Raw genomic sequence first — 14395 nt, 5'->3', positions numbered from 1 at the left:
TCAAAAAAAAAAAAGAAAGAATCACACACAGCTGTCCCGCCGGAAGTGAAGGTGTGGGTTCGAACACGGGTTTTGAGCGGCCCCTGCCCGGATGGCAGCAGTAGTTCTAGGGGGAGACACCATGGGGCCCCAATCAGACTGAGGAGCTGGGGCTGCACCAGGGCCGCACTGAAGGCACTGGGGATGGGAGCAGTGAGGATCCTGAGGAAGAGCAGGAGGAAACTGGGGCAGGCCCAGCTGGCAACTCCTACCAGTCCCTGAACCAAGATCCTGAACTGGCCCCAGTGGGGGATGGAGAAGATGTAGTTGCCAGTATCCAGGACCGGATGCAGCCCTGGGCTTCATTTGCCAGAACCACCATTGGATGAAGATGAGGGAGAGCTATACTGTTGAGCAAGCACAGCCCAGTTTCCCATGGAGCCAGACCATGTAGGGCTGGTGAAAAGGACATTGGCTAGAGTAAGCCCTCTTGCCTCAGGGGCTCCTGCCTGGGCTCGAGGTGTCAGATGACATGTGGTAGCGAAGGCTCTCCAAGCCCTGCAGGCATCCCCTACCTTGAGAGAACCACCCTGAGAGCCGCCTTATCTCCCTGCATTCCACTGGAGCCAGCACTGGACTAAGCCATCTCCCTTTCCACATCCAGATAAATCAGACTTCTTCTCAGAGACCCGCTGTATTCAGTTCTGTACATATGGGGGCATAGGCCCATGCCCAACCCATTGAAGAAGTGAATGTTTTTGTGGCCCAGCCAATATAATGGTGTGAGCAGTTATTTACAATTATGAAAGGAAACAAGTCTCCTGTCAGATCCAGAATTATTGACATTCACCTTGGGTCAGTTTTGAAAGCAATCACTGAGAACAAGATTTCCCCCCAAGTAGGAAAGACAGTTGCAGAGAAGAGATACCAAGTGTCAGGAAGAAAACATTCATTTTTATCAGTGCTCCTATTCTTTGTTTTGTTTTGTTTTTTCATACTATACTTTTCTAAATAAATCTACGTTTCCATGAAAATGGAAACTTTTTTTGTGTGTGTATTTTGGTGTTTTTTTTCTGGCCCACATAAACCACATAAACCTTGTTTATTTGGCCCAGGTTAGTCTTTGAGTTTGACATGTTTGCTCTGGAGAATAAAGTACCCTGCATACACAGTAAATATATATATATAAAATCACGCATAGAGGCTGGCAGAGGGGAGGAAGGAATACTTAGAACTGGAGGTGGGGGTGGGGGTGGGGCGGGCTGGGGTGAACCGGAGGGCCCAGGCCGTCAGCTCCAGCCAGCTGCCGCCACATTGGAATGAAGATGCACCCCTTGCCAGACCTTTCCACTTATCTGGAGATCTGTGACCTTCTGCTTGGTATGAGACTCTGTTTTTCAATGTTGATGACTAATGTACATGTTTTTGCTTAGACCCAGAACCCAAAGCTATCAAAAAAACTGGATCCTGCCCTAGCCAGTTTGGCTCAGTGGATAGAGCATTGGCTGCAGACTGAAGGTTACTGGGTTTGGTTGTGGTCAGGGGCATGTACCTGGGTTGCATGCTCCGATTGCTGGCCCTGGTCCAGACATGAGCGGACAGTAACCAATTGATGTCTCTCTTTCACGATGATATTTTTCTCTCCTTTCCTCTGTAGGGTGTGCAAGAGGCAGCTCATCCTCCCTTTCATTATCTCTAAAAATCAGTGGGAAACTATCCTTGGGTGAGGATGAGCAACAAGAAAAACCTGGTTCCTCCAGTCCTCAACAAAGTGTCATCAGAGGCTCCTAAGGGGTGAGGGAAATCTCTCCTAGTCTTCTAGGGACAAAACCTGTAAAGGTCCACATTATGTCAGTTTGGCCTTTCGGATACCAAGATATCATCATGGCTATTATAATGCCCCCTTTGCACAGTTCTGATGTGTAGAATATGCTTTATTCTAGTGAGCTAGAAACTGGCAGTTTTAACTCAAAAAAGGAAGCACCACACAAAAAGTCCACAGTCAAAACCAGTTTAGCTCAGTGGATAGGGCATCAGCCTGCGGACTGAAAGGCTCAATTCCGGTCAAGGGCATGTACCTTAGTTGTAGGCACATCCCCTGTAGGGGGTGTGCAAGAGGCAGCTCATCGATGATTCTCTCTCATTGATGTTTCTAACTCTCTATCCTTCTCTCTTCCTCTCTGTAAAAATTCAATAAAATATATTTAAAAAAAAAAAAAAGTCCACAGCCTTGCAGATGCTGGCTAAGCACTCCTCCCCCCTCCTCCACTCCAAGCCTCCTCTTTTCCGAGCTTAGCAATGGCTCAACTTCCATTGCCCCGCTCTCCCCCTCACCCCCAGCGCTATCTGCCGCCACCATCGCCTCCCTGGGTTCCCATAGCACCAGAGCGGCCTTGCTAAGCTGCTTCCTCCCACGTGTTTTTTTGTCTTCGACTCCACCCTACCTGTCCCTGCCAGGGCCAGCAGGTGAAGGCTTCTGGTGCCAACCCTGGTCTGGGATAAAAGAAGGGCATGATGAAGGCTGGTGCATTGGTTTTCGGAGTCCCAGACTCATAGCAGAGCTTCTGGTGCACAGCCCACATAAACACACCCTCCTACACAGACGTGCCACCAAAACCCTACACTCAAGAGTCACCATCCCCGCCTGGCTGGCCCGGCTCCGTCATTGCGCATCCCATCTATGAACCAGGAGGTCACAGTTCAATTCCCAGTCAGAGCCCATGCCCGGGTTGTGGACTTGATCGCCACGGTAGGGTGTGCAGGAGGCAGCCGATCAATGATTTTTCTCTTATCGTTGATGTTTCTATTGTTCTCACCCTCTCTCTCCCTTCCTCTCTGAAATCAATAAAAAAAATTTTAAAAAACCAGACACCCTCCCATATCTTTCTGGGAATTCTCTTGGGTCCTCTCCCCAAACTCCGGGGCAGCTCTCCAAGTCGACATGTACCCTACCTTATTTTTTAGGCACCCCCCTTTTTTTTTCTTCTTTAACACATATTTCTTTCTAAACTTAAGCCTGTCCTGCTATACATTCCTGCCCAGGCAGCATCTTGCCCAAGCACTGGGCGGGGCTTGGGGCCAGCAGGAGGCCTCCAACACAGATGGGTGTGTTGACTCAAACCAGCTTGGTCTTGTCCAATCCCCTGCCCTGGAAGCTTGCTGAGTAAAGCTTGCAACAGAAAGCAGAGTGGGCTGCCTCACAGCGGGCTGCACCCACTGCCCAAGCTGCAGGTGAGCTTCCAGCAGCTCCGCAGACCGGATCCCCGGCCTCAGCCATGATGAGGCGAGGCTTCCGAGCAGCAGCCACCCTGGGCCGCCTCAGAGCCCTTCCTGGCGCGCCCTGCCTCCTGCCCATCCGCAACCCCGCCACGGCGTCTGGATCCTCCATGGCCTCCCGGGTGAGTTCCCAGCCCGGCTAGATGGACAGCCTTTCTCCTGGGGTCCTCAGCAAACCTTTCCCCAGACCGTGGCTGGGGAAGCCGGCCAGTGTACTGAGGAGCCATGTGATTTGGCAAGGGGAAGATGCTCTTGGAACAGCAAGTAGCCTACATCCAGAACTTTCGTCCCGGTGTGAATTTGATGTGGCCACCAATGAAACCGCTTTCATATGAGACTCGGGCTGCTGCAGCTAAGGTGGGGCGTCCCCAGACGGAGGACCCTCCCTAGGAGTGGTCTTGGCAAGCCCCGGGCTTACTGCTCCCAGGTGTGGTTGGTGCATGAGCACTGGATGCCATGGGAGACCCCTCGTCCCACAGTTGGTACCCACCTCTCCGGGCACCCAAAACCTGTTTCAAAGGAGCCACCCTGTTGCCAGGGCAGGCCCACAGCTGTGGGCAGAGCTGGAGTGGCCCCTGACTGTCTCTCAGAATGGGCTCTAGTCTGACCATCAGCTCTCACAAACTTGGCAGCCTTAGCCATATTTCCTCGGTTTCCCCATCTCTACGGGGGGGGGGGGGGGGAGGACTAATACTAGCAAGGAGTCGGTCCTGCTGAGGTTAGAGTTCCCCTCCCGTTCTTCAGCCTCATCTTTGCTTCCGGAGGCACTTCCTCTGCTTCGCTCTCTCCATCTTCATTCAAAGCTGCTGCTGCCGGAAGGGTTTTTGGAGCGAGAGCTGGGACGGTTTCTCTGATTTTACAGTTAAAACATAGGTTTAGGCCTATATTCGCTGTATAAGACTACCCCCCACTTCAAAGAAAAGACTTACTTTGCCGTCAAGATCTGCAGGTAATTTTTGTGCAATTTTGGTCTTTTGCCCCCGATTTTCGGTTGACTTTTTTTCCGTTTCAAAGGTCGTCTTATACGCCGGAAAATACGGTACTTGCTCCAAGTTGGAGGGAGATGGCTGAGGTTTTCTTTGCCGTCGGACTACTGTGGCAAATCCAGACGTGGAGATCCTGTAGGCTTTGCTGGGAGGTCTGCAGCTTCTTCACTGATCGCTTCTCAGAGATGTCACTGGGACTTTCCCCTCCATTACTCCGGCGCTCCAGCTTGCTGCAGCTTCTCCAGCTTGTTTTGTTTTGTTTTGTTTTGTTGTTTTTAGCTCCGGGGTTTTAAAACAGGACAATTGTAATGCACAAACCACGAGCAGCACGTCCTTCCCTTACAGTCAGTTCCAATTTCTTTCCTTCCCTTGCCCAGTCAACCCTCCTCAGGGAAGATGGGTGTTTCCCTCTAGTCAGCACTGGTAGAGGAACCTAAGGAACCTAAGAACGCAGGAGCACCCTGCCTAGAAGTCCTGCCTCCCAGGCAGCAGTCACCACCCCACCCCCAGGAAGCTGTCTAGTCTCCCTGATTTTTCTTACCCAGATCTCAAGATTCTGCCCAGAGAAGACAGACTTTAAGGATTTTGCCCTTCCCAATGCCAGCTGGTGTCCCGACATGCTGGGCCTGTACCAAGAATTTCTGGAGAAGACCAAGACCGACGGCTGGATCAAACTGCCCTCCTTCAAGTCCAACAGAGAACACATCCACGGGCTCAAACTCCCAACCGAATTAGCCGATACCCCAGGTAAGGCCTGGCCTGAGTGGTCACAGCAGCACAGGTGTTCCAGCCCAGGGGAGTTGGTTCAGCCAGATTCTGGGTTGAAAGATTCTGAGGAAGGAAACCAAAAAGCTCCCATCCAGTTCTCAGCCAAAAGTTCTTTCTGCTAATCTCACCCCTCTTGCTGCCGCCCCAGGCTGGCAGTGACAGTATCCTCTCCTCCCATCTGGAAAGAGAGCGCACCCTAGCGGCCGCAATGGAGAACTGACTGCTCAGCCTCTGCCCTGCCTCATCCCAAATCCTCCTCCCTCCCCCTCCCCCCCCAATTCAAAACGTCTCCACCACAGGCCTGGCCCACCGTCCATGCTCTGCTAGGCCCAGGCAGGCTCTCCTGAAACACCCACCAGTCAGATTAATAGAGCTCCCCACATCCATCTTTCTTGTATGTGTGTCCATATTTTCTTGTCTTGCTCATCCTATATAATAAAAGCCTAATATACTAAGTGTCTGGTTGACCAGTTGGCCGTTCAACCAATCAAAGCATAATATGCTAATGATATGCTAAGGCTGCTCAACCACTCGCTATGATGTGCACTGACCACAGGTGGCAGACACACTCCAACAGGTAGGTTAGATTGCTGCTGGGGTCCAGCTGACATGCCCTGGAGCCCTCCCACAATCCCTCTCCAGCTATCCAACCTCCTGCATCGCTCCCCTGCCTGTGCACCAGTGAGGTTCCTTGGCCTGGTCTGCACCCTCTGGCAATCCGGGACCTGTCGGGGGATGAGAGCCGGTTTCCACCTGATCCCACAGGTCAGGTTGAGGGACCCCACTGGTGCACTAATTCAAGCACTGGGCCTCTAGTTCATAAATATGATTTTCCTGCCCAGTGATGAATGTACACAGTATAATACAAAGACTACGTGTTTGGGTTTATGGCACAAAAAAAGCAGGGACACCAAAATAATTTTTAAAAGAATTTGGTATCCATCCAAAAAGGAGATAGTTGTAGTTGTCTTGAGGAGGGAAAATATCAGAATTGTGGTGGACTTTTCTACACTTACTTTGCATTCTTGTTATTTTGAATTACTATATGTAAATTACATGAACTCTGTTTTTAGGGGGTTTTTTTTGTTTTGTTTTTTTACTGTTTAAAAAGTCTGTTAAAGTCTTGACTTGACCTTGATCCTATCCCTACCCTCAACCAGGGAATTCCTGAGTGTTTCTCCCTCCAGATCAAGGGCTCCCTGGGGGCAGGGCTGTGCCTCTGGTCTCGGATGGTGGAGCCTGGGTGTCCTCTGGTTCTCTCCTCAACCCTGTGCCTGACTCGGGACTACCCTGGTGCTGCATGACCAGCACTGCATCCTGGGTCCCATGCCTCACACACTCCCTTCTGCAGCTGCCACACTGCTCATCTCTCCCCAGAAAAAAGTGACAGCCGCATCATCACCAGGAGCATCCAAGTGGAAGGACAAGGCTACGAGCATGTCATCTTCTTTAATCCGTCCGAGAAGAAGTCCGTCTGTCTTTTCCAGCCGGGCCCCTACTTGGAGGGACCCCCAGGGTAAGACCACCAGGAGGGCCGAGGTGGACGTCCTTGGCTGCCTCCTAGCCTTGGCTCGACAGGTGGGTCGGGGATTGTTCCTCTCCCTAAGGATCTGGATGGGGGTGCCCTGGACTGGAAGGACATCCGGGTCACCTGGTCCAGTCCCATTGTGGAGATAAGACGGAAGCCTCCTTACTGAGTTGGGGAATTTTCCAGTAAGGGATTTTAGTAAGGTGACCTCGCTTTTGGCGGGACAGTCCAGATTCTTAACAGTTTTTCCAGCGTCTTAAGGCGTTTTTAAAAAAGTCCCAATTTTTGGAAAGAATCTTTCCAATCTTTCCAAAAATCGGGACTTTTTTAAAACGCCACGGGACGCGGGGAAAATGGTTAAAAATCTGGACTGACTGTCCCACCAAAAGCGGACACCTTAGTTAGAGGCCACTCTGAGAGGGATGTGGTGAACTTAGAAGTGGACAAGATCTGGAATCAGGACCCCGGCTTCCAGTCCTGCTCCGCCCCTGCTGGCCTTGGGACCCCAATCTGGCCGTTTAACCTCTGGCTTTCTGTCTCCTTACCTAAAACCGGGGGCAAAGCTATCTACCTGCCAGAGAGGTACAATACGATGGGTCTATGTACATGTACTCGGGAACCATAAAGCACCATCTAGCTGTCACACACCATCTATCTACGCTCTATGTTTTACCCACGAGCAAGCTGAAGCAGCTTGCCCAACGACACACAAGCAGCCAAGGTCAGATGCAGAACTCTATCTAGTCCAGGCCCTGGGGCTCCAAGCCCACTGCTCTCGCCGTTGTACTCCGCTGCCTCCAAACTCCGAAGAGAGCCAGGAAAGAACTCACTCTGGACACATAGTAACTGTCTTGCCTAAGGCCACTGGGCCACCAAGTCCACAGTTGTCTGCCCTTTTCCATCCCTGCTCCCCCTTTGGACAGTCACTAGAGGCTATTGGTGGGGCTGGAGTTCCTGCAAGGAGAGAGAGAAAGGAGGGGTAAGGAGCAGCTGTAGGGTCCCAAGACCTGAGAAGGACTCGGTTGTATTTAAAAAGAATTCAGAGAGCTTAGTAGATGCCAGCACCTGCATGGGTGGTGGGCTCAGACTGCAGCCCTCGGTTCCCGGGGCCATCCCAAAGGCATCTTCCATGGAGACACTGGTTCCCGCACCTGTGCATGCAGACCCTGGAGGACTAGGTCAGGGAGCCCCTCCCTTCTGAAGAGGAAAACCTCAAGAAGGCAGGGATGGAGGGGGGGTGACTGGCTTTTATTTAGGGGCTCATGGAGGTGGGGCAGGAGAGGCCAAGGAGGACCATCCAACACTGAGGGGGTCCAGAGAAGAGATTGCTACTGAATTAGAAAAACCCAGTTCAGTCTACCTTTTGTGCAGGAAAATACCCAGCTCTTCTCTATTGTGTCTGCCTGCCTTCCTTCCTTCCTTCCTTCCTTCCTTCTTTCCTTCTCTTTCCTTCTTTCCTGCATGCTATTCACACAGAACACTTCACTGCTGATACTTCTGGTCACCGAATGTGTGACCACACCAAGCACTTCTCTGGGGCACCAGCTGGCATCCTACAGCTTTACCCAATTCTGACCTGGAGGTAGCGTCAGACCCCACAGGTGAAGGACTCCGTCCCACCAGATTGCCCCCCTCTCCCCGCACTTCACATCCCAATCCCAAATAGTAGGTCCCCCAGGTTCCTCACAACTTCTGTCTGATTTGGCTACAAAGCTGAGGTTCTCACAACCCCTGCCTCGGGATGAATTAATTTACTAGACCAGCTCAGAGAACTCCGGGACACAGGTCTACCCATTCAGTCAAGGAGAGGATAAAGAATCCAGGTGAGTCGAAACCGGTTTGGCTCAGTGGATAGAGCATTGGCCTGCGAACTGAAAGGCCCCGGGTTCGATTCCGGTCAAGGGCATGTACCTTGGTTGCGGGCACATCCCCAGTAGGGGGTGTGCAAGAGGCAGCTGATCGATGATTCTCTCTCATCGATGTTTCTAACTCTCTATCCCTCTCCCTTCCTCTCTGTAAAAAATCAATAAAATATATTTTTTTAAAAAGAAAAGAAAAAGAACCCAGGTGAGCGTCCAGATGAAGGGGTATGTGGAGCCTTGAGCACAGGGGCTTCTGTCTCGGGGGAAGTGGGTGTGAGTGTGTCTGCCAGCCTGGAAGCCCTTTGACCTCCACATGGTTGTGATTTTTATGGAGGCTTCCTCACGCAGGCGAGATTGATCATTAACTCCATTTTCAGTCCTTCTCCCTCCTCAAGAGCATGGGAGAACACTGCAGGCGTCCAGTCCTGGCCTGGCCTTTCTGGTGCCCAGCCCCCATCCAGGAGCCATCTGTCTAACAAAGGATCCCCCTCTCCTGGAATTACAAGGCTTTCAGGAGCTCTGTGCCAGGAATTGGGGGCAAAGACCAATCTATCTATTTTCTATTGTCTCACAAGCACCCACCCAGCCCCGAGACCAGTGGTTCTCAACCTTTCTAATGCCGAGTCCCTTTAGTACAGTTCCCTCATGTTGTGGTGACCTCCAGCCATAAAATTATTTTCGTTGCTACTTCTTAACTGCAATTTTGCTGCTGTTAATGAATCGTAATGCAAATATCTGTGTTTTCCAATGGTCTTAGGCTCTACAACAGTGGCTCTAGTTCACGACCTACAGGTTGAGAACTGCTAGCAGGGTGGCCTAAGACCATCAGAAAGCACAGATATTTACATTACGATTCATTAACAGTAGCAAAATTACAGTTAAGCAGTAGCAACGAAAATAAGTTTTGTTATTTTATTGATTTTTCACAGAGAGAAAGGGAGAGGGATAGAGAGCTAGAAACATCAATGAGAGAGATACATCGACCAGCTGCCTCCTGCACAACCCCAACCGGGGATGTGCCCGCAACCAATGTACATGCCCCTGACCGGAATCGAACCTAGGACCCTTCAGTCCGCAGATAGACGCTCTATCCACTGAGCCAAACTGGTTTCGGCAATGAAAATAATTTTATGGCTGGGGGTCACCACAACATGAGGAATTGTATTAAAGGGTTGCGGCATTAGAAATGTTGAGAACCACTGATCTAGACAGTGGGGGAGATAGGTTACAGCAATTAGGTGATGAATCGGAAAAAACGCTTTTCAACGAACTCTATTAGGAAAAAAAAACACACAAAACCTTTCTTCCTGGCGAAATAAAATAATTGTCCAATGGCTGCTAATACCTGCAGGAGCAAAGGTTGGTTTAGAAGGATTTGATCAGATAGAATCCAGCTCTGTCCCCTTCTCTTTCCTGAGGAAGGCAGAGCTGGTGCTTCCACCTCAGGGTCTGGGGAAGGCCCAGGGAGCGTCTGCCCAGCCCGCAGCTCTCCCCCCCCCCCCCCAGGTTTGCCCACGGAGGGTCCCTGGCCACCATGATGGACGAGACCTTTTCTAAAACCGCCTACCTGGTTGGAGAGGGGCTGTTAACACTCAGTATCAGCATCAGGTTCAAAAAGTAAGTCTTGGCCAAAATCATGGTCCTGAGGGGTGGCCATCTTCTGCAGTTGAGGTAGAGGAGCACTGCCTCCGTCTCCTTCCCCTCCCGCTGCCCGAAAACCACCCCTGCCATCTGCTCTGGGAGCTGGCAGGCCAGCCCTGAGCCCAGAGCCACCGCTTGAGGCCGGGAGGGGTGAAGAGAAGGATGGGGACAGAAGGGTGGGGGGGTGAGGGCCGGGGGTCCACCGGAGGGCTGGGCTAAGCCACCTCCTCTCCCAGCATGATCCCCGTGGGCTCACTGGCTGTCCTAAATGTCAGCGTGGACAAGATTGAGGACCAGAAGCTTTACCTGTCCTGCATCACCCAGACCAGAGACCAGAAGACAGTCTATGCCAAGTCCTCAGGTAAAGGGGTCCTTCAGCCCCAGGCCCTGTGCTGCCACCGCCGGCTCCCGGGGCCAGATGGCAGAAAGAATGCTCAGGATCCAGTCCCAATTGGGGCTCCAGCATCTCCCCCTGGGATTGGGCGCCTGCTGTAGGCACAGGGGAAGTGAGGGAAAGATCAACTAGGATTTTTTTTTTTAATTTTTTAATTAATTAATTAATTTGTAGAGAGAGTGGAAAGGAGGGAGGAGGGAGAGAGAAACATCGATGTGAGAGAGACACATCGATGGGTTGCCTTCCCCACACCGGGCCAGGGATCCAGCCCATAACCGAGATACTGCCCTTGACTAGAGTCAAAGGCGGGGCTCTTCAGTCTGCGGGCTGATGCTAAGCAGAACTGGTTAGGGCGTAAGATTTTTTTTTTTTTTCCCCTCTGTGTGAGTTGCCTAACCTGTACCACAGGACAGGGTTCCAGGCAACTGGATGCAAATGCTCAGAGCACCCCACCAAGCTCCTCCATCTTGGCCCTCACTCCTGCTACCCACTCGCCCTTCTTTCTCTTCCAGGTGTTTTCTTTCAGCTGCAGCTGGAACAGGAGTAACCGGAGAGCCTACCTCTGACTGTTCTGCCTCCTTGTGACCCCCCCCCCCCCCATGGAATCCACTGATGAGGTGAAGGAGGGGGCACTTTCCTCTGAGCAAATAAAGTCTCTCGGCCCAATTTCAGCTCAAGACCCTTCTTGTAGTCGAAAATCAAAATCCTTCTGGGTCTCCCTCAAACCCCAACTTCCCGTCGATACCCACGGAAGAGATTTACTGAGCCCCTGCTGAGCACCAGGCGCTACAGGACGCACCAAGCACACAGCAATGGAAAGACAGGACCCCTGGCCTTGAGATGCACAACCATCAGCCAGGAGCTGGCCACACAGAGTGGGGGAGGCGTGGAGGGAAAGAGAGGAGGGCAGGGACAAAGGCAGGCCACAGAGGCTCCACAAACCCGGCTGGGAGCTTGAACTCTGTCTGGTAGGCAACAGGATGCCTTAACAGGGTTTGGGCCATAACCAAAACCCATGTGGCAAAAAACTACCCCCCAACCCCTACCCACCCGCCATAGACTCAATAAAAACCCCTTTCTCTTTGTATGCTTTCTCAGTTGCCCCTGATAATCTGTTAAACCCAGAGTCTAAATCATTGCATACCAAATACCTGATTAAGTTTGATTTGTGGACAAGAAATGCCTAATCTTCATTTTTTTTAAAAAATATATATATTTTTATTGATTTCAGAGAGGAAGGATAGGGAGCAAGAGATAGAAACACCAATGATGAGAGAGAATCATTGATTGGCTGCCTCCTGCACCCCCCCCCCCCCCCCACTGAGGATCAAGCCACAACCCAGGCATGTGCCCTTGACCGGAATCGAACCCGGGACGCTTCAGTCCATAGGTGGATACTCTATCCACGGAGCCAAACCGGCTAGGATCCTAATCTTCATTTTAACACTCCCAAGAGAAGAAGGGAACTATATTCCACCCTTCTTGGGCAGCGAAGAAGAAACAAAACAGCTATTCTTCAGTTTCCATATTAAAGTAGGTTGAGTGGGTCCTGGCACTTCTGTGCCAGGGCCATTTTCCAGGAGGAACAAGCATGAACTGGAAATCTACAGAGTCTCACAGGCAGGTGGGGGCCAGCCATCACTGACCAAGGACAGGCGGCAGGCAGGCAGGGATCTTGGTTAAGGAAGTAAGTTCATCAGCCTCTGAAACACTTCCTAGTGTCTAGGGCTTTGACAGCTGCCTCTTCTCTCCCAAGAGGCCACGTGCGGCATAGACTCAATAAAAACCCCTTTGTCTGAAACAACGGGAGCTGCTGCCTCCGCACTCCAAACACCCATTCCCCTGCCCAGCGCGCTCATCTAGAAGGCCACTGCCGCCAAGGCAGTGGGGTGGGATCCAATAGGCCATCCAGGCCAAGGCGGCAGCTTCTTCTGCTGGAAGCAGCAGCTGTGTTCTTCAGACGCGTCAAGTACCAGGAGCGAGCAGAGTGTATAAGGCAACGGGGAGAAAAACCAGTTCACGCAAGCAGGGGTGTCCGGCCTCATCTCCCCCTCACTCTGTCTGGGAGAATAAGACAATGGAAGCCAAAGGATTCCAGCAAGGAGGGTTTTGCAGATGTGATGTGCCAGGATTCTTGTCCCAGCATCAACAAGGGGGTGTTGCGATCTGGAGAAAGGAGCTGATAGGTAGATTAAGAAGGAGTCCAAGGACGAAAGATAATTTTGAAAGGCATTGGGGGAGCTTCAGTTAAAGGGTACTGAAGACTCCCCCTTGTCTAAGGACCCCGAGCTATTTATTAACATAATTTGTCCTAAGGCAAGGTGGAGATAGTACAGTTTAAAGGGTAAGGTTTACAGAAGCATTGTCAGTTTGGGGAATAGCCTACAGCAGTTCAGGTGTTTGGCCAACAGGGGACAATTACGTGCAGATTTAAGATGCTCTGAGCTGTCTGGCAGCTAACAATCCTATATACAGCCGAAATCGGTTTGGCTCAGTGGATAGAGCGTCAGCCTGTGGACTGAAAGGTCCTGGGTTTGATTCTGGTCAAGGGCATGTACCTTGGTTGGGGCACATCCCCGGTAGGGGGTGTGCAAGAGGCAGCTGATCGATGATTCTCATCGGTGTTTCTAACTCTCTATATCTCTCTCTTCCTCTCTGTAAAAAATCAATAAAATATATATTTTTAAAAAATCCTATATACAAATCTTTATGTTTGGGGAAATGTCCTATTCAGATGCCCTCCAGCCGTTCTAACAGGTAATTACATATGTGGCTCAGCCCTTGTAATTATTACATGTGGAATTGGTTTCCGGCAGTGATGTGTGTGGCCATGGCCATGAGCTTCACCTCCCTGCAGCCTGATGGCCACCTACCTCCCTCTTCCCCGAAGCCCTCCCCATCTCCCAAGGATTCCAGGCCCAGCAACTGCACCCGGGACATACCCACCATCCTTCAGTCTCTCCAAGGCATCAAACCAAGCTCATTTCCTCCTTAGGATCTTTGTGTGGGCTCTCTCCTTGGACCATTATTTCCCCTCATCCTCCAGTTCTGGAGACCCTCCCTGACACCCCGTCATTTAAATTAGGGGCTTCGGCTGTACAGTGCCCCATACTTTTCCTTTATGGCATTCATTGATCACATTTTTTCCTTCCCCTGTGATTTAAGTATGCAATTATTCCCGGGGCTGGCTTGCTGTGACAAACCTGGCTGGAGGAAGGAGTTAAGAAGGCCAGGCTGATGGTCACAGAGACAGGGCGCTGTTTATCCAGGAAAAGAGGTCAGACGTAGGCAGCGGCGGCCCCTGCCAGCTCCTCCCAGAAGGCCGGGGCTGGGGGAGCAAGCCGAAGAGGAAGCTGCTCCCCTGGGCTCCGAGTGCCTCCCGGGTCGGAGGCCGAGCCCCAGCGGCGGCCCAAAGGTGAGGCCTGCACTCCGGGCACCGGAGCGAGCCCGCGGTGGGCTCCGTCTCTGGGGCGGACCGCAGGGAAACGCGCTCGCGGGGTGCGGGGAGCGCGAGGTGGCGGAGCCTCCGGGAGCCCGCTGGGGGTGGCGGGGAATCAATACCGCCTTTGTGCTCAGTGGTTTCCTAGGCAGAAGGGAGAGGAGAGTGGGAGGGGCGGCCCAGCGGGCGGGCTCGCCCTGCCCTGCCCTGCCCTGCTCTGCAGACTCTGGATGCCTTGGGGCAGGGAGGCGGGGAGCCGGACCTCAGGGCTTCAGGCGGGTGGGATTCTGTGCCCACGGGCGGGGTGGAGGGGGTGGAGGCGGTGGATCTCCTAGAACGGGCCCTGGGTGCTCGCAGGGCAGCAGCCAGCTGTGCAGCACATCTGCTCTGGCAGGAGGGACTGGGGTAGGCGAGGTGGGAGCCAGAGGAGGCCGGTGGGGCTGGCTTAGCCTGGAGAAGGATGGCTCCGCCTGGAAAAGTTCCCGGTGGGGCCTGGGATGGCAGCTGTGGGCTCGCAAGGCC

The 14395-nt window shown here is 52.2% G+C and overlaps 1 protein-coding gene across 1 annotated transcript; it reads left to right on the top strand.

Annotated features, from left to right (window-relative positions):
- Positions 1-3171: 3171 nt before the first annotated feature.
- Positions 3172-11105, top strand: THEM5 (thioesterase superfamily member 5). Its single transcript, XM_036453051.2, has 6 exons — positions 3172-3377; positions 4787-4988; positions 6387-6525; positions 9906-10016; positions 10277-10401; positions 10947-11105. The coding sequence occupies exons 1-6, from the start codon at positions 3255-3257 to the stop codon at positions 10979-10981; spliced, it is 735 nt and encodes a 244-aa protein (XP_036308944.1). The 5' UTR covers positions 3172-3254; the 3' UTR covers positions 10982-11105.
- Positions 11106-14395: the final 3290 nt, after the last annotated feature.

Source organism: Pipistrellus kuhlii, unplaced genomic scaffold (genome assembly GCF_014108245.1).
Source record: "Pipistrellus kuhlii isolate mPipKuh1 unplaced genomic scaffold, mPipKuh1.p scaffold_m20_p_24, whole genome shotgun sequence".
In the NCBI taxonomy this organism is placed as follows: domain Eukaryota; kingdom Metazoa; phylum Chordata; class Mammalia; order Chiroptera; family Vespertilionidae; genus Pipistrellus; species Pipistrellus kuhlii.
The sequence above is the reverse complement of the archived record's forward strand: the minus strand, read 5'-3'. Positions and strand labels throughout refer to the sequence as shown.

Bases quoted from the DNA above. Each gene is read 5' to 3' on its own strand.
- THEM5 (XM_036453051.2), top strand. From the start codon at position 3,255: ATGATGAGGCGAGGCTTCCGAGCAGCAGCCACCCTGGGCCGCCTCAGA. The intron at 4,989-6,386 runs GTAAGGCCTGGC...ATCTCTCCCCAG, and splicing joins CGAATTAGCCGATACCCCAG to AAAAAAGTGACAGCCGCATC. The intron at 6,526-9,905 runs GTAAGACCACCA...CCCCCCCCCCAG, and splicing joins TACTTGGAGGGACCCCCAGG to GTTTGCCCACGGAGGGTCCC.